Source organism: Melanerpes formicivorus, unplaced genomic scaffold (genome assembly GCF_026170545.1).
Source record: "Melanerpes formicivorus ecotype bairdi unplaced genomic scaffold, bMelFor1.0.p_v2 SCAF_14, whole genome shotgun sequence".
Taxonomy (NCBI): Eukaryota; Metazoa; Chordata; class Aves; order Piciformes; family Picidae; genus Melanerpes; species Melanerpes formicivorus.
In genome coordinates, this window is record NW_027142366.1 from 17,853,520 (window position 1) to 17,874,524 (window position 21,005).

The 21,005-nt window shown below is 62.4% G+C and overlaps 1 protein-coding gene across 2 annotated transcripts in view; it reads right to left on the reverse strand.

Annotated features, from left to right (window-relative positions):
• LOC137445469 (ankyrin repeat and fibronectin type-III domain-containing protein 1-like) overlaps window positions 1-21,005 on the reverse strand; it is a 203,961-nt gene that overhangs the window by 60,474 nt on the left and 122,482 nt on the right. For both annotated transcript variants that reach the window (XM_068147248.1, XM_068147249.1), the window contains one exon: window positions 13,178-13,218. In XM_068147248.1, coding sequence (XP_068003349.1) covers window positions 13,178-13,218 — 41 coding nt within the window. The remainder of the gene's footprint in view (window positions 1-13,177; window positions 13,219-21,005) is intronic.

The window sequence follows — 21,005 nt, forward strand, 5'->3', positions numbered from 1 at the left end:
GCCACGCAGCCCCTCAGGAACCGGCAGCAGCTCGCTCCACTCAGGCTGGGGTTCTTTTAACAAGCTGCCTCTTGCAGAGCCCCCCCCAGGCCTGATTGATGCCTCGGAGGGGAGCGGGACCCCGCTGGGGGCCGGGACGTTAAAGCTGCAGTGTCTGAGCAGAGCCCCGGGGCTGCAAGGGCTCTCTCTGCGGCTGGGAAACCAAAGCTGGCACCTCTGGGGGTGGGGAGGCTGGCCCGGGCAGGGGGTTCCAGCCTGGGCTCTGTGGACAGAGGGAGAGGGTTTCTCCTTGCCTGTGCCTTGCACACACCCCCCCCAGTGTCCCTGCTGCTGGGCAGCCAGAAGATGTGGTTGGTGCCTGCGGCATTGGGGGCTTGGGGGGCACAGCCATGGGGCTGCTGGCTGGAAGAGCCCCCCAGACCTCACAGAGCCAGTGGGAGGAGGAGGGATCCATCAGGCTGGACACCTCTGTGGGTCCCCCCTGCTGTAGGGGGACTTGGGTGGCACAAGCATGGAGCTTGTGGCTTGAAGACCCCCCCCAGGACCACACTGAGCACTGGTGGGAGGAGGTGGAATCCAGCAGGCTGGACTCAGGCTGGACCACCTATCACAGACTCACCAAGGTTGGAAGAGACCTCAAAGATCCTCAAGGCCAACCTGTCCCCACAGACCTCATGGCTAGACCATGGCTCCAAGGGCCACATCCAATCCCCTCTTGAACACCTCCAGGGATGGGGACTCCACCACCTCCCTGGGCAGCACATCCCAATGGCTAACAACTCTCTCAGTGAAGAACTTTCTCCTCCCCTCCAGCCTGAACCTCCCCTGGCACAGCTTGAGACTGTGTCCTCTTGTTCTGCTGCTGGCTGCCTGGGAGCAGAGCCCAAGCCCCACCTGGCTCCAACCTCCCTGCAGGGAGTTGCAGAGAGCAAGAAGGTCTCCCCTGAGCCTCCTCTTCTCCAGGCTAAGCAACCCCAGCTTCCTCAGCCTCTCCTCACAGGGCTGTGCCCCAGACCCCTCCCCAGCTTTGTTGCCCTTCTCTGGACACCTTCAAGTCTCTCAATGTCCTTCTTGACCTGAGGAGCCCAGAGCTGGACACAGGGACTCAAGCTGTGGCCTGAGCAGTGCTGAGCACAGGGCACAAGGACTTCCCTGCTCCTGCTGGCCACACTCTTCCTGATGCAGGCCAGGATGCCCTTGGCCTTCTTGGCTGCCTGGGCACACTGCTGGCTCCTGTTCAGCTGCTGTCCACCAGCACCCCCAGGTCCCTCTCTGCCTGGCTGCTCTCAGCCACTCTGCCCCCAGCCTGTAGCTCTGCCTGGGGTTGCTGTGGCCAAAGTGCAGCCCCTGGCACTTGGACTTGTTGAATGCCATCCTGTTGGACTCTGCCCATCTGTCCAGCCTGTCCAGGTCCCTCTGCAGAGCTCTCCCACCCTCTAACAGATCAACTCCTGCCCCCAGCTTGCTGTCATCTGCAAACTCACTGCTGATGGACTCAATGCCCTCCTCCAGATCATCAATGAAGATATTGAACAGGCTGGGGCCCAGCACTGCTCCCTGGGGCACACCACTGGTGCCTGGCTGCCAGCTGGCTGTGGCACCATTCACCACCACTCTCTGGGCTCAGCCTCCAGCCAGTTCCTCACCCAGCTCAGAGAGCTGCGTGTCCCAGCCAGGGGCTGACAGCTTGGCAGGAGTTTGCTGTGGGGGATGGTGGCAAAGGCCTTGCTGCAGTCCAGGCAGACCACATCCACAGCCTGCCCCACAGCCACCAGGCAGTCACCTGGGCATGGAAGGAGCTCAGGTTGGTCAGGCAGGACCTGCCCTTCCTAAACCCATGCTGGCTGGGCCTGAGCCCTTGGCCATCCTCTAAGTGCTGTGTGATTGCACTCAGGATGACCTGCTCCATGATCTTGCCTGGCACTGAGGTCAGGCTGCCAGGCCTGGAATTCCCTGGCTCATCCAACCAGCCCTTCTTGTGGATGGATACCAGCTGCAAGCCAGGAGGTTCCACCTCAGCAGGAGGAGAAGCTCCTTTGGTGTGAGGGTGCTGGAGCTCTGGAGCAGGCTGCCCAGAGGGGCTGGAAGGGGAAGGGAAAGACCTGGAGGCAGCAGCCCTTGTGCTGTGCCTCCTGCAGGAAGAGTGCTGCTGAGAGCTGAAGGACCCTCAGGGCCCAGCAATGCCAAGGCCATGCTGGAGAGTGGGCCCAGGACCCAGGGCAAAGCCTTGGACTGAAAGAAGGACAGAAGAGGAAGGCAGTGGGGAAAGGATGAGCAAAGTTCTCCCAGCAACACAGAACCAGAGAGTCATAGCAGTTCCCTGAGACTCTTGAGCTGGGGAGCCCAGAAGTGGGCTCAGGACCCCAGCTGTGGCCTCAGCAGGGCAGAGTACAGGGGGAGGAGAACCTCCCTTGGCCACACTTTCCTCAGTGCCCCCCAGAGCTGCACACAGGGAGGAGGCAGAGCAGGCAGCCCTGACATCTCTGCTCCTGAAGAGCTGATTCCCAGGGCTGGGAGGAGAGCAAAGGGGGATGGGGATCATGGTCTGGGACAGTGCACACAGAGTCACAGAGCTGGCAGGGCTGGAAGGGAGCTCAAGGCTCAGCCAGCTCCAACCCCCTGCCATGGCCAGGGACACCTCACACCACAGCAGGTTGCTCACAGCCACCTCCAGCCTGGCTGCAAACACCTCCAGGCAGGAGGCTTCCACCACCTCCCTGGGCAGCCTGGGCCAGGCTCTCACCACCCTCCTGAGCAACAACTTCTTCCTCACAGCCAATCTCAAGCTCCCCACTTCTAGTTCTGCTCCATCCCCCCCACTCCTATCCCTCCCTGACCCCCTCCAAAGTCCCTCCCCAGCTTTCCTGGAGCCCCCTGCAGATCCTGGAAGGCCACAAGGAGGTCTCCTGGGAGCCTTCTCCTCTCCAGCCTGCACAACCCCAACTCTCTCAGGCTGTGCTCACAGCAGAGCAGCTCCAGCCCTCTGCTCCTCCTCCTGGCCCTGCTCTGGACATCTTCCAGCCCCTACAGATCCTTCCTGGAGCTGAATGCAGGCTCCAAGTAGCATCCTGCCAGCCTGGTGGGGCTGAGGCTTGCCAAGTGGTGGTGCAGAGCTGGGGGACACCACAGGGCTGGAGCTGCATTTCAGCTGCCTAATGAGAGAGCTGCATGAAGGATGTGCAGCACAAAGCACCTCTGCCCTCCGGGGGGGAGAGGGAACGCAGCCGAGCTCTGCCTCCCTCGGTGCTTTTCCTTCTACCTCGCAGCACAGAGCCAAGCCTGCAGCGGCCCCAGCAGCTCCAGAGCCTGCCTGAGCCATTCCAGCTCTCTGGAAGGCTTCTCCTCTGCTTTTGCCTTCTCCCTCCCCACCAGGTTTTCAATGTCAAAATGTCCTTTTGTGGGCACCAGAGCTCCTTTTGCCTCCTCCTGCAGCCCACAGCCTCCCAGCACTGAAGGCATTGCCACTGCCTGAGGGGCAGGGAGGTGTTTCCTCCTGGCACAGCCCTCACAGCCCCCTCAGAGTTGTGCCCCAGAGGCTCTTCCAAGACAACCTGGCTGAGCTGGCCACAGCTTGATTCAGCCAGGCCTCTAATTAGGTACCAAGGCCATCCCCCAGTTGCTCCCTCAGTGATTATTATGAGCTCATCCTACCTTCAGCTGCATCTTAAGGATGAGCTGAAAGCCACCAGGGCTGATGGCAGAGATCAGAGCGAGCTGCCCAGGCTCCCTGGGCAGCACATGCAGAGCTGAGGCACTTCTGGAGGAGGAATTCATTTCCCCACCAATTAGTTGGTGATGCTGGAGGTAGAGCCCTGTTACACAGGGACCCAAGCCTGGAGAGACCACCAAGCAGCCACACAGGAGCACAGCTCACAGGGTGTCAGGGCTGGAAGGGACCCCAAAGAGATCATCCAGCCCAAGCCCCCTGCCAGAGCAGGAGCAGAGAGCCCAGCACAGGGCACACAGAACACATCCAGACAGGGCTGGGAAGGCTCCAGAGCAGGAGACTCCACAACCTCTCTGGGCAGCCTGCTCCAGGCCTCTGGGAGCCTCACAGTGCAGAAGTTCCTCCTCCTGCTGAGGTGGAACCTCCTGGGCTGCAGTTTCCATCCACTGCCCCTTGGCCTAGCCCAGGGCACAGTGAGCAGAGCCTGGCCCTGGCCCTTCCTTCCTGACCCCCAGCCCTCAGCTCTTGAGAGCCATTGATCAGATCCCTCTCAGCCTTCTCCTCTCCAGACTAAGCCCCCCCAGGGCTCTCAGCCTCTCCTCCCCAGGCAGTGCTCCAGGCCCTGCAGCATCCTTGGAGCCTCCCTTGGGCTCTCTGCAGCAGATCCCTGTCCCTCCTGAGCTGGGGAGCCCAGAGCTGGATGCAATATTGCAGGGGAGGTCTCCTCAGGGCAGGGCAGAGGGGGAGGAGAAGCTCCCTGGCCCTGCTGGCCAGCCTCTGCTGAATGCCCCCCAGGACCCCCTTGGCCTTCTTGGCCCCCAGGGCAGATTGCTGTGCCCTGCAGACCTTGCTGCCCCCCAGCACTGCCAGCTGCTTCTCCTTGGGGCTGCTCCCCAGCAGATCCCCCTCCCAGCCTCTGCTGCTGCACTTGGTTCTTCCTGCCCAGCTGCAGGGCTCTGCTCTCCTCCTGGCTGAGCCTCCTTGGGCTCCTCTGTGCCCAGCTCTCAGCCTGCCCAAGTCTCTGGATGGCCTCACAGCCTGCAGCAGCCTCAGCCAAGCCTCCCAGCTTGGTGTCCTCAGCAACCTTGCCAGGACAGCATTGTGCCCTCCTGCTGCCCCCCCTCCTGGGGCTCACCCTGCTGCTCCCAGTGCTGCCCCTGCTGCTGCCAGGCTCTGCAGGGCAGCTCAGAGCCTGGGCCCTCACCTCTGCACACAGCTTTGCCTCTTCCTCCCCCAGTGCCCTCAGGCACCCTGTTCCCTCAGCAGCTGAGCAGTGTCTGCAAGTCTGCTCAGCACAGCCCAAGGAGCCCAAGCTGCTCAGCACCATTATCCCTCCCAGAGCAAGCAGCCAGAGGAGAAGCACCAAGGGCTCAGCTCCCTCCAGAGAAGGAGACTCCACAGCCTCTCTGTGCAGCCTGCTCCAGGGCTCTGCCACCCTCACAGGGCAGAAGTTCCTCCCCATAGAACCACAGAGCTGCCAGGGCTGGAAGGGAGCTCAAGGCTCAGCCAGCTCCAACCCCCTGCCATGGCCAGGGACACCTCACACCACAGCAGCTTGCTCACAGCCACCTCCAGCCTGGCTGCAAACACCTCCAGGCAGGAGGCTTCCACCACCTCCCTGGGCAACCTGGGCCAGGCTCTCACCACCCTCCTGGGCAACAACTTCTTCCTCACAGCCAATCTCCATCTCCCCACTTCTAGTTCTGCTCCATCCCCCCCCAGCCCTATCCCTGCCCCACACCCTAAAGAATGCCTCAGAGCACAGCAGTTCCTCCTCATGCTCAGCTGGAACCTCCTCTGGTCAGGTTTGTGCTCAGTGCCTCCTGTCCTCTTCCTGGGGAGCACTGAGGAGAGCCCGGCCCTGGCCTCCTGACCCCTACCCCTCAGCACTCAGCAGACCCCTCCTCAGCCTCCTCTTCTCCAGGCTGCCCCTGCCCAGCTCCTTTAGCCTCTCCTCATCCACCTGGGGCTGCTCCAGGGAAGAGGAGCAGTGCCCTGGCTGGTGCTGTGTGCTGCTGGGCAGGAGCAGCAGGCTCCAGGCATGGAGCAAGGCAGGGGAAGGAGCAGGAGGAAGGAGAAGACTTCCCTCCCAAGCAGCAACCCAGCAGGCTTGAGCCAGCTGAAAGCTGCTCAGAGGCTTTTTAGGCAAGGAGAAGGTCCCTGTGTGGGAGGGGGTGGTGGGGAGGGAGGAGGAGGAGGAGGAGGAGGAGGGCACTTGGATTTACAACACAAGCTCCTGGGCTGGTTGCTTTAGAATCAGAGAGCAGGGCTGGGAGAATTGGGTTTGCTTCCTCCCCAGAGGCTGGGAAAGAGCACAGCACACCTCAGCCAGCACAGGGCTGCAGGAGCTCAGCTGAAACCTCTCTCCTGAATGGCTGGGAAGCAGGCAGCAGCTAATGAGGGCTTGCTGGGGCTGTGAGTCAGGCACTGGGAGAGTCACAGAGCCAGCAGCAGGATGCCAGCAGCAGCTCCAAGCACTGCACTTCAGCACTGCCCGAGGAGGGGAAGCTGACAAAAGGCTCAGGGCAGTCCCTTGGCTGCCCACAGAAGTGGCTCAGGAGGGCAGCACTCCCCACACAGCATGGGGGGGAGAAGGGGCAGGCAGCACCCTGCATGCTCAGGGATGAAACACCAGGGAATGGGCTGGCAAAGCCCTCCCAGGGCAGCCAGGCCAACAGCAGCTCAACCCCACCATGGCCACCAAACCCTGGCCCCAGCTGCCATGGCCACAGGGTTCTGCAACCCCTCCAGGCATGGGGACTCCACCACCTCCCTGGGCAGCCTCTGCCAGGCCCTGACCACTCTGCCACCAAAGACATTTGGCCTCCTCTCCAACCTAACCCACCCCTGGCACAGTCTCAATGGGAATGCAAAACCTGCTGCTGGGAGCCAAAGCAGTTCAGAGGATCCCAGAATGGGTTTGGGGTGGAAGGGAGCTTCAAGCTCCTCCAGCTCCAACTCCCCTGCCATGGGCAGGGACCCCTCCCACCAGCACAGCTTGCTCAAGGCCTCATCCAGCCTGGTCCTGAACACCTCCAGGCAGGAGGCAGCCACAGCCTCCCTGGGCAGCCTGTGCCAGAGTCTCCCCAGCCTCACTGCAAAGGATTTCTTCCTCCTCTCCACTCTCAGTCTCCTCTCTCCTAGCTCAAAGCCATTGGCCCTGGGCCTGGCACTCCCAGCCCTTGTCCAAAGTCCCTCCCCAGCTCTCCTGGAGCCCTTCAGGTACTGGGAGGCTGCTCTGAGGTCTGCCTGCAGCCTTCTCTTCTGCAGGATGCACAGCCCCAGCTCTCCCAGCCAGGCCCCAGAGGTTCTCCAGCTCTCTGATCACCTTCATGACCTCTTCTGGACTGTCCCCAACAGTCCCAGGTCCTTCTTGTGCCCATCAGGGGCTGGAAGGACACAATTCCAGCAACAGATGGATTTGTGAGGAGCAATCAAACTGTGCCTGGAGGAGCAGGAGGGTCATTTGTAAGCAGAGGCTGTAGGACTGCTCCTAATGATGCAGAACAAGCAAACAGTCAATAGATGGTGGGGGAAAAAAAGAGAGCAAAGCATTTCCCTGGGGAGATGAAGCTTTAGTGTGGAGAAGAGGAGGCTGAGGGAGACCTCACTGCTCTCTGCAGCTCCCTGAGAGGAGGCTGCAGCCAGCTGGGGCTTGGGCTCTGCTCCTAAACAAGAGATGGGACAAGAGGGAAGGCCCTCAAGTTGCTCCAGGGGAGGATCAGGTTGGCCCTGAGGAGCAATTTCTTCCCTGAGAAGGTTGCCCAGGCCTGGCCCAGGCTGCCCAGGGCAGTCCCCATGCCTGCAGGAGCTTCAGAGCTGTGTAGCTGTGGTGCTGAGGGCCATGGCTCAGTGGGGCCCTGGGTTGGACCTGATGCTCTTAAAGGTCTTTTCCAGCCTGAATCACTCCAAACCATGGCTGTCCTCACCCCACCTGCAGGTGTCCCAACAGCAGTGAGCAGGCAGCACAGAGAAGGGGCACCCAGAGCTGGGCTTTGAGCTGGGCTCAAGCAGCCTGGGGGCTGCCACCTCCAGAGGGCTCCCAGCCAGCCTGAAGGTGACCTGGATAACTCCAGAAGTGGTCAGCCCGAGGTCAGACCCAGAAGGCAGGGCCCAGCTGGAATGAAGGGAGGAGGTAATGAAAGGCTGGAAGTGCTAATCCCAGCCAGCCAAAGAGGCTCTGTGGGAAGGAGAGAGAGCTCCTGAGAGCTGCCTGAGCTGGGAAAGGCCCTGGGCAGGGTGTGCCTGGGCAGGCAGGGCTCCAGCCTGGGAGCTGGGGAGGCAGAACTCCAAGGTCCTCTCCGAAGCAGCTCTGCTCTGAAGCCAGGCTGAAAGAATCACAGCTGCTCAGCCTGGAGAAGGGAAGGCTGCAGGCAGACCTCAGAGCTGCAGTTCTGCAGGGGAGCTGCAGGCAGGCTGGGGAGGGACTGCTCAGAGGGGCTGTGGGGATAGGACCAGAGGCAATGGTCTGGAACTGGAGCAGGGCAGAGTTAGGTTGGACAGCAGGAGGGAGCTCTGCAGAGGGAGGCTGGGGAGACTCTGGCACAGGCTGCCCAGGGAGGTGGTGCAGGCTCCATCCTTGGAGCCACTGAAGCTCAGCCTGGCTGTGTCCCTGGGCAGCCTGCTCTGGCTGGAGCTGTCCCTGCTGCCTGCAGGGGGTTGGGCAGGAGGCCCTTGGGGGATCCCTTCCAACCCAATGCAAACTGTGACTCTGTTCAGGGGAGAGTCAGAAAGCTGGGGAGAGACTTCTGAGCAGGGCCTCTTGTGCCAGGCCAAGGCGGGGGGGGGGGGGTTTGAGCTCAGTGAGGGAGAGTGAGAGTGGAGAGGAGGATGAAATGTTTAAGAGTGAACCCTTGTAGGTGGCCTGCAGTGCTCTGAACGGTTTGGTTTGGTTCCCTCAGCTGCTGGAGGGACTCAGCCCTCCCAGGAGCAGCTCCTGCAGAGCAGTGAAGGAAGCCCTCTTCTGGGAGGCCAGGCTGGGAGAGCTGGAGGTGCTCAGCCTGGAGAGGAGAAGGCTCCAGGGAGATGCTGGAGAAGCCTTCCAGTACCTGAAGGGCTCCAGGAGAGCTGGGGAGGGACTTGGGCCAAGGGCTGGGAGTGCCAGGCCCAGGGCCAATGGCTTTGAGCTGGGAGAGAGGAGACTGAGAGTGGAGAGGAGGAAGAAATCCTTTGCAGTGAGGCTGGGGGTGGTCTTGCAGTGCTTAAAGGGGACAGAAGAAAGTTGGGGACAGAAGTCTGAGCAAGGGAGGATGGTTTAAACTAGCAGAGGGAGATTCAGACTGCAGAGAAGGAAGAGATGTCTGACACTGAGGGAGGGGAGACCTTGGCACCAGCTCCAGGGAGACCTCCTGTTGGCCTTCTGGGGCTTAAAGGATGCAGAGAAGAAGGCTGGGGAGAGACTGCTGAGCAGGGCCTGTTGGGCCAGGCCAAGGGGGGATGGTTTGAAGTGCAAGAGGGAGCCTGAGAGTGGAGAGGAGGAGAAATGTTTGGTGCTGAGGGTGGGGAGAGCCTGTGCCAGGCTGCCCAGAGAGGTGGAGCTGCCCCATGGCTGGCAGCAGTGCAGGGCAGGCTGGTTGGGGCTGGGAGCAGCCTGCTGTGGTTGGGTTGGACAAGGTGGCCTTTGAGGATCCCTTCCAGTGGGATGCCATCTGTGACTCTGCCTGCAGAGAGCAGGCTGAGAGCTCTCCAGCAGGAGCCCCCGGTGGGGACGGCTCCCCAGGCCCCGCCGGGAGCCAGCCCAGGGCAAGAGTTCCCTCCGTGATCCAGGAGAAAAAGCACCAAGTCCTCACCCCCAAAAACATTAGCAGATGACAGGGAGATTGATGGGAGGGTAAGTATTGATGAGGAGAGAGGAAGATGTGGGGTGCTTGGTGGTGCTGAGCCCATTGAAAGTCTCTGCCCGTTCGGGCAGCCAGCGTGGGAGGGCAGAGCTCCGGGGGGGGGCTGCAGGCAGCAGGTATGGCCAGGGGCTGCATCCCAGAGCAGAGAGAGCCTCCAGCAAGGCCCAAGGCTCACTAGGGGTGAGCCAGCCAGAACAAGGCTCTGATGTGAGGCTGGGCTCAGAAGAGCTGCAGCAGCTCTTGGGGAGTTGTGCTGCAGAAGCAGAGAACCACAGAGCTGTCAGGGCTGGGAGGGAGCTCAAGGCTCAGCCAGCTCCAACCCCCTGCCATGGCCAGGGACACCTCACACCACAGCAGGTTGCTCACAGCCACCTCCAGCCTGGCTGCAAACACCTCCAGGCAGGAGGCTTCCACCACCTCCCTGGGCAGCCTGTGCCAGGCTCTCACCACCCTCCTGGCCAACAACTTCTTCCTCACAGCCAAGCTCAATCTCCCCACTTCTAGTGCTGCTCCATCCCCCCCACTCCTATCCCTCCCTCACCCCCTCCAAAGTCCCTCCCCAGCTTTCCTGGAGCCCCCTGCAGATCCTGGAAGGCCACAAGGAGGTCTCCTGGGAGCCTTCTCCTCTCCAGCCTGCACAACCCCAACTCCCTCAGGCTGTGCTCACAGCAGAGCAGCTCCAGCCCTCTGCTCCTCCTCCTGGCCCTGCTCTGGACACCTTCCAGCCCCTCCAGCCCCTTCCTGGCACAGAGGCTCCAGAGCTGGCCCCAGAGCTCCAGCTGTGGTCTCAGCAGAGTGGGGCAGAGGGCAGGATCCTCTCTCTCCAGCTCTGGCCACCCTGCTTTGGATGCAGCCCAGGCTGCCCTTGGCCTCCTGTGCTGCCAGTGCCCATTGCTGGCTCCTGCCCAGCTCCTCCCCCCCCAGCACCCCCAAGCCCTTCCCTGCAGGGCTGCTCTCAACCTCATCCCCCCCTAGCCTGGGTTGATATCAAGGATTGTCCTGACCCAGGGGCAGGACCTTGGCCTTGCTGATCATGTTGTGCCCCTCCAGCAGTGTCTCTCCTGACACCTCTGAAGTGCCTGGCAAATACCAGCTGCTCCCCCAAGCTCTCCTGGCAGGAGCACAGCTCCCAGCAGAGGAGGCAAAACCCAGAGTGAGCAGCAGCAGCAGCAAATCAGGGACACCTTAATTAAAGGCAGGTGTCTCATCCCAGCTCTGCTGAGGGCTTCTGAGTGTTCCTGCTGCCAAAGCCTCCTCCTGGGCTTGAAGAAAGTGAGAGGCAGGCAGTGGCTGGCACCGAGGAGCAGATCCCTGCCAGGGGTAATCAGCAGGCACAGCAGCTCCTCTCACTCCCTATCAAGACACTTCCAACCAGCCCTGCCTGGAGAGGTATTAAGCACAAGCATCTGTCCCAGGAGAGCACATGTCTGTCTCCAAGAGAGGTGGCCCTGGGGCTTCAGCCAGCAGCTGTTTGATTAGGCAACTGTCTTGGGACAGCAGCCAGGGCCCTCTGTCAGCAGCTTGAAATCACAGAGGCACAGTTTGGCTTGGGAAAGCCAAGCTCAGCCAGGCCAGCACCAACCCAACCCCACCATGGCCACCAAATCCTGGCCCCAGCTGCCATGGCCACAGGGTTCTGCAACCCCTCCAGCCATGGGGACTCCACCACCTCCCTGGGCAGCCTCTGCCAGGCCCTGACCACTCTGCCACCAAAGACATTTGGCCTCCTCTCCAACATCAGCCTCCCCTGGCACAGTTTCAGGCCATTGCCTCTCCTTCTCTCCCCTGAGCCTAGGGAGCAGAGCCCAAGCCCCAGCTGGCTGCAGCCTCCTCCCAGGGAGCTGCAGAGAGCAAGGAGGTCTCCCTCAGCCTCCTCTTCTCCAGGCTCAACACCCCCAGCTCCCTCAGCTGCTCCTCCCCAGCCCTCTTCTCCAGACCCTTCCCCAGCTCTCTTGCCCTTCTCTGGCCCTGCTCCAGCTCCTCAATATCCTTCAGGCAGTGAGGAGCCCAAACTGCCTCTTCCCTTCAGCAGTGGAAATGCTGTCACCATGTTCCTCACCCCACAGCCTCCATTCAGCCAGCTCCGCCAGCAGCAAGGTGGTTCCTGAGTGTCTGGAACAGTCCAGAGCTCATCAAGGGTGTGGAGGAGAGGTCCACCCTCCCCCACCAGCCTTTGATGGCCTTTGCCCTGGGCTCTTCCTCTACCAGCTCCATCCAAGAGGTTTTTAGGTACAGGTCTCCTGCTGGACTGCACAGAGGGAAGTGCAAAGAATCCACAGAGCTCATGGAAGGGTTTGGGTTGGAAGGGTTGTTAAAGGGACCTGTGCTGAGCACTGGGGAGGCTGCACCTCAAATCCTGGGGTCAGTTCTGGGCTCCTCACTGCGAGAAGGACATAGAGAGGCTGGAGCAGGGCCAGAGAAGGGCAACAGAGCTGGGGAAGGAGCTGGGGAAGAGGGCTGGGGAGGAGCAGCTGAGGGAGCTCAGCCCAGCTGTGGTGCTGCCTGCCCAGCTCTGCCCCTCAGGCTCAGCCCAGCTGTGGTGCTGCCTGCCCAGTTCTGCCCTTCAGGCTCAGCCCAGCTGTGGTGCTGCCTGCCCAGCTCTGCCCTTCAGGCTCAGCCCAGCTGTGGTGCTGCCTGCCCAGTTCTGCCCTTCAGGCTCAGCCCAGCTGTGGTGCTGCCTGCCCAGTTCTGCCCTTCAGGCTCAGCCCAGCTGTGGTGCTGCCTGCTCAGCTCTGCCCTTCAGGCTCAGCCCAGCTGTGGTGCTGCAGCTCCCAGCTCTGCCCTTCAGGCTCAGTCCAGCTCTGCCCTTCAGGCTCAGCCCAGCTCTGCCCTTCAGGCTCAGCCCAGCTGTGGTGCTGCCTGCCCAGCTCTGCCCTTCAGGCTCAGCCCAGCTGTGGTGCTGCAGCTCCCAGCTCTGCCCTTCAGGCTCAGCCCAGCTGTGGTGCTGCCTGCTCAGCTCTGCCCTTCAGGCTCAGCCCAGCTGTGGTGCTGCCTGCTCAGCTCTGCCCTTCAGGCTCAGCCCAGCTGTGGTGCTGCAGCTCCCAGCTCTGCCCTTCAGGCTCAGCCCAGCTGTGGTGCTGCAGCTCCCAGCTCTGCCCTTCAGGCTCAGTCCAGCTCTGCCCTTCAGGCTCAGCCCAGCTCTGCCCTTCAGGCTCAGCCCAGCTGTGGTGCTGCCTGCCTAGCTCTGCCCTTCAGGCTCAGCCCAGCTGTGGTGCTGCAGCTCCCAGCTCTGCCCTTCAGGCTCAGCCCAGCTGTGGTGCTGCAGCTCCCAGCTCTGCCCTTCAGGCTCAGCCCAGCTCTGCCCTTCAGGCTCAGCCCAGCTGAGGGGCTGCAGCTCCCAGCTCTGCCCTTCAGGCTCAGCCCAGCTCTGCCCTTCAGGCTCAGCCCAGCTGTGGTGCTGCCTGCCCAGCTCTGCCCTTCAGGCTCAGCCCAGCTGTGGTGCTGCAGCTCCCAGCTCTGCCCTTCAGGCTCAGCCCAGCTGAGGTGCTGCCTTGCCTTGCTGAAGGGATGATTTGCAGCCCCCATGCCTGGCAGCCCTCCCCTTGTGTAACTGCAGCAGCTATTCTGGGATGCTGAGGTGGCTAATCTTAGCCAGCCCCAGAGCCACTGCTCCCCAACCAAGCAGCCAGGAATTTCCAAGCTCTTACTCACCACTGCTGCTGCCACTTACTTGGGCTGGTAGAAGTCCTTCTTGTCTGCTGACCCCAGGCTCTGCAAGACACAAAGGACAGGTGTGGCTTTAACCCCTTGGCCAGCAAATGTCCTCAATGATGCTGTGTGATCAGGAGTGGTGAGCAGGATAAGGCACCAGCCTGCAGCTCTCCCTGTCTGCTGGGGGCCCTGGAATCACAGAACCATTGCAAGGCTCTCCCAGAGCAGCCAGGCCAAGCAGCAACCCAACCCCCCCATGGCCACCAACCCCTGGCCCCAGGTGCCATGGCCACAGCGGTCTGCAACCCCTCCAGGGCTGGAATGGAATGGAATGGAGTAGAGTAGAGTAGAGTATAATAGAATAGAATTAACCAGGTTGGAAAAGACCTCAGAGATCACCAAGCCCAACCTATCCCCCAGCACCATCTGATCAACTCAACCATGGCACCAAGGGCCTCATCCAGGCTCTTCCTAAGCACCTCCAGGGATGGGGACTCCACCACCTCCCTGGGCAGCACATCCCAGTGGCCAATCTCTCTTGCTGGGAAGAACTTCTTCCTAACATCCAGCCCAAACCTCTTCCAGTCCAACCCCCTGCTATAGCAGGAGCATAGAATTCAGCACCAGTCACACAGGAACACATCCAGACAGGGCTGGAAAGGCCTTTCTCCTCACCTCCAGCCTGAACCTCCCCTGGCACAGCTTGAGACTGTGTCCTCTTGTTCTGCTGCCTGGGAGAAGAGCCCAACCCCCACCTGGCTCCAACCTCCCTGCAGGGAGTTGCAGAGGGCAATGAGGTCTCCCCTGAGCCTCCTCTTCTCCAGGCTAAGCAACCCCAGCTCCCTCAGCCTCTCCTCACAGGGCTGTGCTCCAGACCCCTCCCCAGCTTTGTTGCCCTTCTCTGGACACCTTCAAGTCTCTCAATGTCCTTCTTGACCTGAGGAGCCCAGAGCTGGGCACAGGGCTCCAGGTGTGGCCTGAGCAGTGCTGAGCACAGGACACAATGACCTCACTTGAAACTGCCCAAGGCAGGGCACTCCCCTGCTGCCCCTGGGAGATGATTCCAGTGTCTGACTGTGCCCTGGAGTACAACCCAGCAGGAACCTGAACCAATCAGCCCTTGCCTTTGCCATTGACTCCTTGGACAAAGGCAGTCTCTTCCCTCCTGGCAGCCTCTGCCAGGCCCTGACCACTCTGGCACCAAAGACATTTTGCCTCCTCTCCAACCTAACCCTCCCCTGGCACAGTTTCAGGCCATTGCCTCTCCTTCTCTCCCCTGAGCCTAGGGAGCAGAGCCCAAGCCCCAGCTGGCTGCAGCCTCCTCTCAGGGAGCTGCAGAGAGCAAGGAGGTCTCCCTCAGCCTCCTCTTCTCCAGGCTCAACACCCCCAGCTCTTCCCAGCCCTCTTCCCCAGCCCCTTCCCCAGCTCTGTTGGAGGGACAGGGCAGGCAGCTCTGGACCTCCAGCCACCAAGCACACCACAGGCACAGCCCACAGCAGCCACAGACATGAAAATGGGACCGAAGCAGAGGCTTGGGGATGCCTCAGGTCTGGACTGCAGGAGTTCAGGCACGTGTGGATTCTCTCCCTTCCCTGGCACAAGTGTGGCACCTTGTGTCAGGAGGGGGCCCCTGCCCTCCTGAGCCTCTTGGCAGAGGGCCTGAGCCAGCAGGGCTTGCAGAGACCCTCTGGCAGGGCAGGGGGCAGAGCCCAGGCCCACAGCCACCCCCTGGCTGCAGGACCATGGAACTCTCCTGCCTTGAAGCTCTCAGCCCCTAAGCATGTGGCTTGCCTGGGAAGCAGAGACAGCCCCAGGTGCCAGCTCTTCCCTGAGCGCTGCCAACTCCACCACCAGCAGAGTCTAGCAGCAGGCTGACAGCCTCCCCGCAGCCCCTGCAGGCCCCCAGCCAGACTGAGCCTGCCCCCGGGCAGCGTGGGGGCGATGGGCATCCCACGGAGCCTGCCTTGGCTGCCAGGCAGGGCACACACAGCAGCTCTGCCGGGCCTCATCCTGCTGCCCCACGGGGCCAGCTCCATCCACACCCGGCCAGGGCTGGCCCCCAGCGCCTCCAACCCTGGAGCCAGCCCCGGCAGAGCCTGGCCCCTTGCCCTGCCCCCAGGCCCCGTTCCATGGGCATGGAAGGGCCTCTGCCTCCAAGGGCTGCAGAGGGACTTGCCGTGCCCGCCGCACCAGGGCATCACCGGGGCGGGCAGGCAGGCAGGCAGACAGACAGACCGACAGACCCACCCACCAAACCTGCGGGTCAGAGCAGCAGCCGCATCGCCACAGCCCTCTCGTCCTCCTCCCCCTCCTGCTGTGGATGCTCCTTGCCCTTGTGCCGCGCAGGGCAGCGGCGCGGGGTGCCCCGGGTGGGCAGTGGCACGGGGTGGCCGTGGGTGGGCAGCTGCGTGGGTGGCCAGCAGGGCGGGGTGGCCCCGGGTGGGCAGCGGCACGGGTGGGCAGCGGCGCGGGGTGGCTCCGGGTGGGTGGGCAGCGGCGCAGGGTGGCCCCTGGTGGGCAGCGGCGCAGGGTTGTCAGCAGTGCGGGGTGGCCCCTGGTGGGCAGCAGCTCGGGGTGGCCCCGGGTGGGCAGCAGCGTGGGTGCCCCGGGTGGGCAGCAGCTCGGGGTGGCCCCGGGTGGGCAGCAGCGTGGGTGCCCCGGGTGGGCAGCAGCGTGTGTGGCCAGCAGTGCCAGGTGGCCCCGGGTGGGCAGCAGCGTGTGTGGCCAGCAGTGCCTGGTGGCGCCGGGTGGGCAGCAGCTCGGGGTGGCCCCGGGTGGGCAGCGGCGCGGGGTGGCCCCGGGTGGGCAGCAGCGTGTGTGGCCAGCAGTGCCAGGTGGCCCCGGGTGGGCAGCTGCGTGGGTGGGCAGCGGCGCGGGGTGACCCTTGGTGGGCGGCAGCGCGGGGTGGCCCCGGGTGGGCAGCGGCTCGGGGTGGCCCCGGGTGGGCAGCAGTTCGGGGTGGCCCCGGGTGGGTAGCGGCGCGGGGTGGCCTCGGGTGGGCAGCAGCTCGGGGTGGCCCCGGGTGGGCAGCAGTTCGGGGTGGCCCCGGGTGGGCAGCAGCTCGGGGTGGCCCCGGGTGGGCAGCGGCGCGGGGTGGCCCCGGGTGGGCAGCGGCGCGGGGTGCCCCGGGTGGGCAGCGGCGCGGGGTGGCCCCAGCAGCGTGGCCGTGGCCGCGGCGGCAGCAGGCGGTGCCCGCGGGAATCGCGCCGGGGCCCCGGGGCTGCTGTTGGAGTTTGGCTCGGCGGTTGCCAGGCAATGGCAGAGCCGACGCCGAGCAGCGGGGCCGAATGCTAATCAGGGGGTGCTGCAGCACTCCGGGCCGCTGCTGCTCCCCCCCAGCGCTCCCCGCCTGGGGCTGCAGGGCCAGCCGGGAGCGGAGAGCCCTGGCTCGGGGCGGGCAGGGATCCACTGGCAGCAGGGCAGCCACCCGAGCCGGAGGGATGGAGCCACGGCGCGGTACTGGCTGACCCCACCCCGGGGCATGCTGGTGGTGGCTGGACACAGAATCAGAGTGCCAGGGTGGAAGGGACCCCAAGGAACTCCTGCTCCAACCTCTCTAGGGCCCAGAACAGCTGGAATGAGCTGGCCCAGCCCCTGCCAAGCTGAGCCTTAGACTAGACTAGACTAGAACAGAATAGAATAGGAGTAGAGTAGAGTAGAGTGGAATGGAATGGAATGGAATGGAATGGAATGGAATGGAATAGAATAGAATAGAATAGAATAGAATAGAATAGAATAGAATAGAATAGAATAGAATAGAATAGAATAGAATAGAATAGAATAGAATAGAATAGAAGGAACCAGGTTGGAAAAGACCTCAGATCACCAAGTCCAACCTCTCCCCCAGCACCATCTGATCAACTCAACCATGGCACCAAAGGCCTCATCCAGGCTCTTCCTAAACCCCTCCAGGGATGGGGACTCCACCACCTCCCTGGGCAGCACATCCCAGTGGCCAATCTCTCTGTCTAGGAAGAACTTCTTCCTCACCCCCAGCCTAAACCTCCCCTGGCACAGCTTGAGACTGTGTCCTCTTGTTCTGCTGCTGGCTGCCTGGGAGCAGAGCCCAACCCCCAGCTGGCTCCAACCTCCCTGCAGGGAGTTGCAGAGAGCAAGAAGGTCTCCCCTGAGCCTCCTCTTCTCCAGGCTAAGCAACCCCAGCTCCCTCAGCCTCTCCTCACAGGGCTGTGCTCCAGACCCCTCCCCAGCTCTGTTGCCTTTCTCTGGACACCTTCAAGTCTCTCAATGTCCTTCTTGAGCTGAGGTCCTTCTGCTCCCTGTGCTAGCAGGGCTGATGAGGGACTGGGGGGGATCTGGGGAGGAACCCCTGGACAGAGTTTTCTCAACACTGCTGAAGCTGCCCATGGAAAGCCTGCAGCCTGTGCAGCCAGACCCTCCACACAACCATCACAGGATGGCAGAGGTTGGAAGGGTCCTCTGGAGATCACCCAGCCCAACCCCCCTCTGCCAGAGATGTGTGCCATGCCCACACAGCTCTGCAGGGAGCTGGAGGGCTGCAGAGCTCCCCAGGCAGCTGAGCAAACCAAGACAGGAGCACAGGAGCATGGGGTGGACCTTCAAGATCATCCCAACCCCCTTGCCATGGGCAGGGACACCTCCCACCAGCACAGGCTGCTCAAGGCCTCATCCAGCCTGGCCCTGAACATGTCCAGGAAGAGCATCCACAGCCTCCCTGGGCAACCTGTGCCAGTGTCTCACACAGCCACAGGCATTAGAGGTTGGAAGGGACCCCTGGAGCTCATCCAGACCAACCCCCTGCCAAAGCAGGAGCCCCCAGGGCAGGGCACCCAGAACACAGCCAGGGGGGGTTGGAAGCTTCCACGCCAGGAGACTCCACAACCTCTCTGGGCAGCCTGCTCCAGGCTCTGCCACCCTCACAGGGACAAAGGTTTCCCTCCTGGCCCTCTGGCAGCTCCTCTGCTCCAGCTTGCCCCCAGTGCCCCTTGTGCTCTCCTTGGCCAGCCCTGAGCAGAGCCTGGCTCCAGCCCTGCACATCTTTAGCCCCAGCACTGAGGGCAGCCCTCAGGCTCCTCTGCTCCCAGCTCCAAGCCCCAGCTGCCTCAGCCTGGCCTCCCAGGGAGATGTTCCACTGCCTGCAGCAGCTCTGTGCCTCTGCCATGGACTCTCTCAGGCACTTCCCTGAGGTCCTTCTTGAGCTGAGGGGCCCAGAACTGGAGACAAGATTCCAGAGGTGGCCTCAGCAGAGCTGAGAAAATGGGGAGGAAAACCTCTCTGACTTACTCACCAGAGCTGAACTCAGTGATCTCCAGAGGTCCCTTCCAGCCCTCACCATGATTCTGTGACTCACAGCTTCACAGATTGCATTGGGTGGTATGGGTCCCTCAAAGCTCATCCTGTCCAACCCCCCTGCAGCCAGCAGGGACACTTCCAACTAGATCAGCCTGCCCAGGGCCACATTAAGTCTGATCTTGAATGTCTGCAGGGATGGAGCCTCCACAGCCTCCCTGGGCAGCCTGTGCCAGAGTCTCCCCAGCCTCACTGCAAACAATTTCTTCCTCCTCTCCACTCTCAGTCTCCTCTCTCCCAGCTCAAAGCCATTGGCCCTGGGCCTGGCACTCCCAGCCCTTGGCCCAAGTCCCTCCCCAGCTCTCCTGGAGCCCTTCAGGTACTGGGAGGCTGCTCTGAGGTCTCCCTGCAGCCTTCTCTTCTCCAGGCTGCACAGCCCCAGCTCTCCCAGCCTGGCCCCACAAGGGAGGTTCTGCAGCCTCTGAGCATCTCTGTGGCCTCCTCTGGCCCCTCTCCAGCAGCTCCAGGTCTCTCTTGTGCTGGGGGTCCCCTATCTGGCCCCAGCCCTGCAGAGGAGGTCTCCCCAGAGCAGAGCAGAGGGCAGGATCCTCTCTCTCCAGCTCTGGCCACCCTGCTTTGGATGCAGCCCAGGCTGCCCTTGGCCTCCTGTGCTGCCAGTGCCCATTGCTGGCTCCTACCCAGCTCCTCCCTCCCCCAGCACCCCCAAGCCCTTCCCTGCAGGGCTGCTCTCTAGATCGCTGTGTTGGGCTCCCACAGCAGCACACAGCACTGCAGCTGAGCTCTCAGCAGAGCAGAGGGGCAGGTTCTGGGCACAGCAAAGCCAGTGCCTGCTGTGTGCCCAGCTGCCTGTGGCTGATCCGTGGGCTTCCAGCAGCGCTGGCTGCTGCTGCCTCCTCTGCATCAGGGCTGGAGGCAGAGCTCCAGCACGACGGCTCAGCTCCCCTGGATCAATCCACAAGCCCCCTCAGGCTGCCAGGGCCCTCCTGCTGCTGCTGCTGAGGCTGCTGAGGCTGCTGGGGAGGCCGTGGCCGCGCCTGGAGGGAGGGAGTGGAGCATCCCCCAGCTGAAAGAGAGCCCTGCGAGCCCCCGGCCCCCCCCGCAGCGTGAGTCAGCCTCCGGCAGCCCTGCCGAGCTGCTCCTCGCTTGCTCATTTCATTGATGACTCAGGCTTCAGGCAGCACATCCTAAATCCCTTAATGAAATAATGCAGAGAGTCATCCCCAGCCGCCTGGAACCTTCACACAAATCCCACAAGCCAGGCTGCTGCCCATCCCCTCCCTGCCTCTCCTGCTGACACGCACAGCCGGGCGCTCCCAGGGGCGCCTGGAGGGGCAGCAGCAGCTCCCCCCCGAGCCCAGCAACCCCCACCAGCGCCCTCAGCACAAGGTGCTGGGCAAGGCAGCTGCCCAAAAAGCTGCCAGGCTCCACACCCCATCCCTCCAGCCTCCAGGCTCCTGCTGCCAGCAGCAGAAGGTGGTGAGACAGCAGGAAGCTGCCCTCGGAGCCTGGCAGTGCCCCCAGCACCTCAGCACTCACTTTGCCTTCTCACTCAGCCCTAGCAGGGCAGTCAGGAGGATTCTCTACCCAGTGAGGGGCAACTGATTATGGAAGGCCACAATAAGGACTCCTTGAGGAGAAGGCTGCAGCACTCTGTCCAGTTCTGGAGCCTCTGGGTCCAGTTCTGCAGCCTCTGGGGCCAGTTCTGGAGCCTCTGTGCCAGGAAGGATCTGGAGGTGCTGGAAGGCGTCCAGAGAGGGCTGGAGCTGCTCTGCTGTGAGCACAGCCTGAGAGAGTTGGGGTTGTGCAGGCTGGAGAGGAGAAGGCTCCCAGGAGACCTCCTTGTGGCCTTCCAGCATCTGCAGGGGGCTCCAGGAAAGCTGGGGAGGGACTTTGAAGGGGGTCAGGGAGGGATAGGACTGGGGGGGATGGAGCAGAACTAGAAGTGGGGAGATGGAGATTGGCTGTGAGGAAGAAGTTGTTGGCCAGGAGGGTGGTGAGAGCCTGGCACAGGTTGCCCAGGGAGGTGGTGGAAGCCTCCTGGCTGGAGGTGTTTGCAGCCAGGCTGGAGGTGGCTGTGAGCAACCTGCTGTGGTGTGAGGTGTCCCTGGCCATGGCAGGGGGTTGGAGCTGGCTGAGCCTTGAGCTCCCTTCCAGCCCTGACAGCTCTGTGACTCTGCCTTGGTTTGTGCCCTCCAGGTCCCTGCCCTTCTGGGCTCCCCAGTTTAAGAGGGGCAGGGGAGAGAGTCCAATGAAGACTGCAAGTATGATGAAGGCTCTGGAAGCTCTGTCTGATGGGGAAAGGTGGAGAGCCCTGGGGCTGCTGAGCCTGCAGAAGAGCAGCCCCAGAGGGGAGCTGATTGCTGTCTCTAAAGAGCTGAGGCTGCAGGCTCTCTGCAGTGTGACAGGGCAAGGGGCAAGGGACACAGCCTGCACCCCAGGTAGTTCCCCCTCAAGAGGAGGAGCAACTTGGAAACATGGAATCATGGAATTCCTGTCTGCTGGAGAAGCCCTCCAAGACCCTTGGGTTCAACCTCCAACCCAACCCCACCATGGCCACC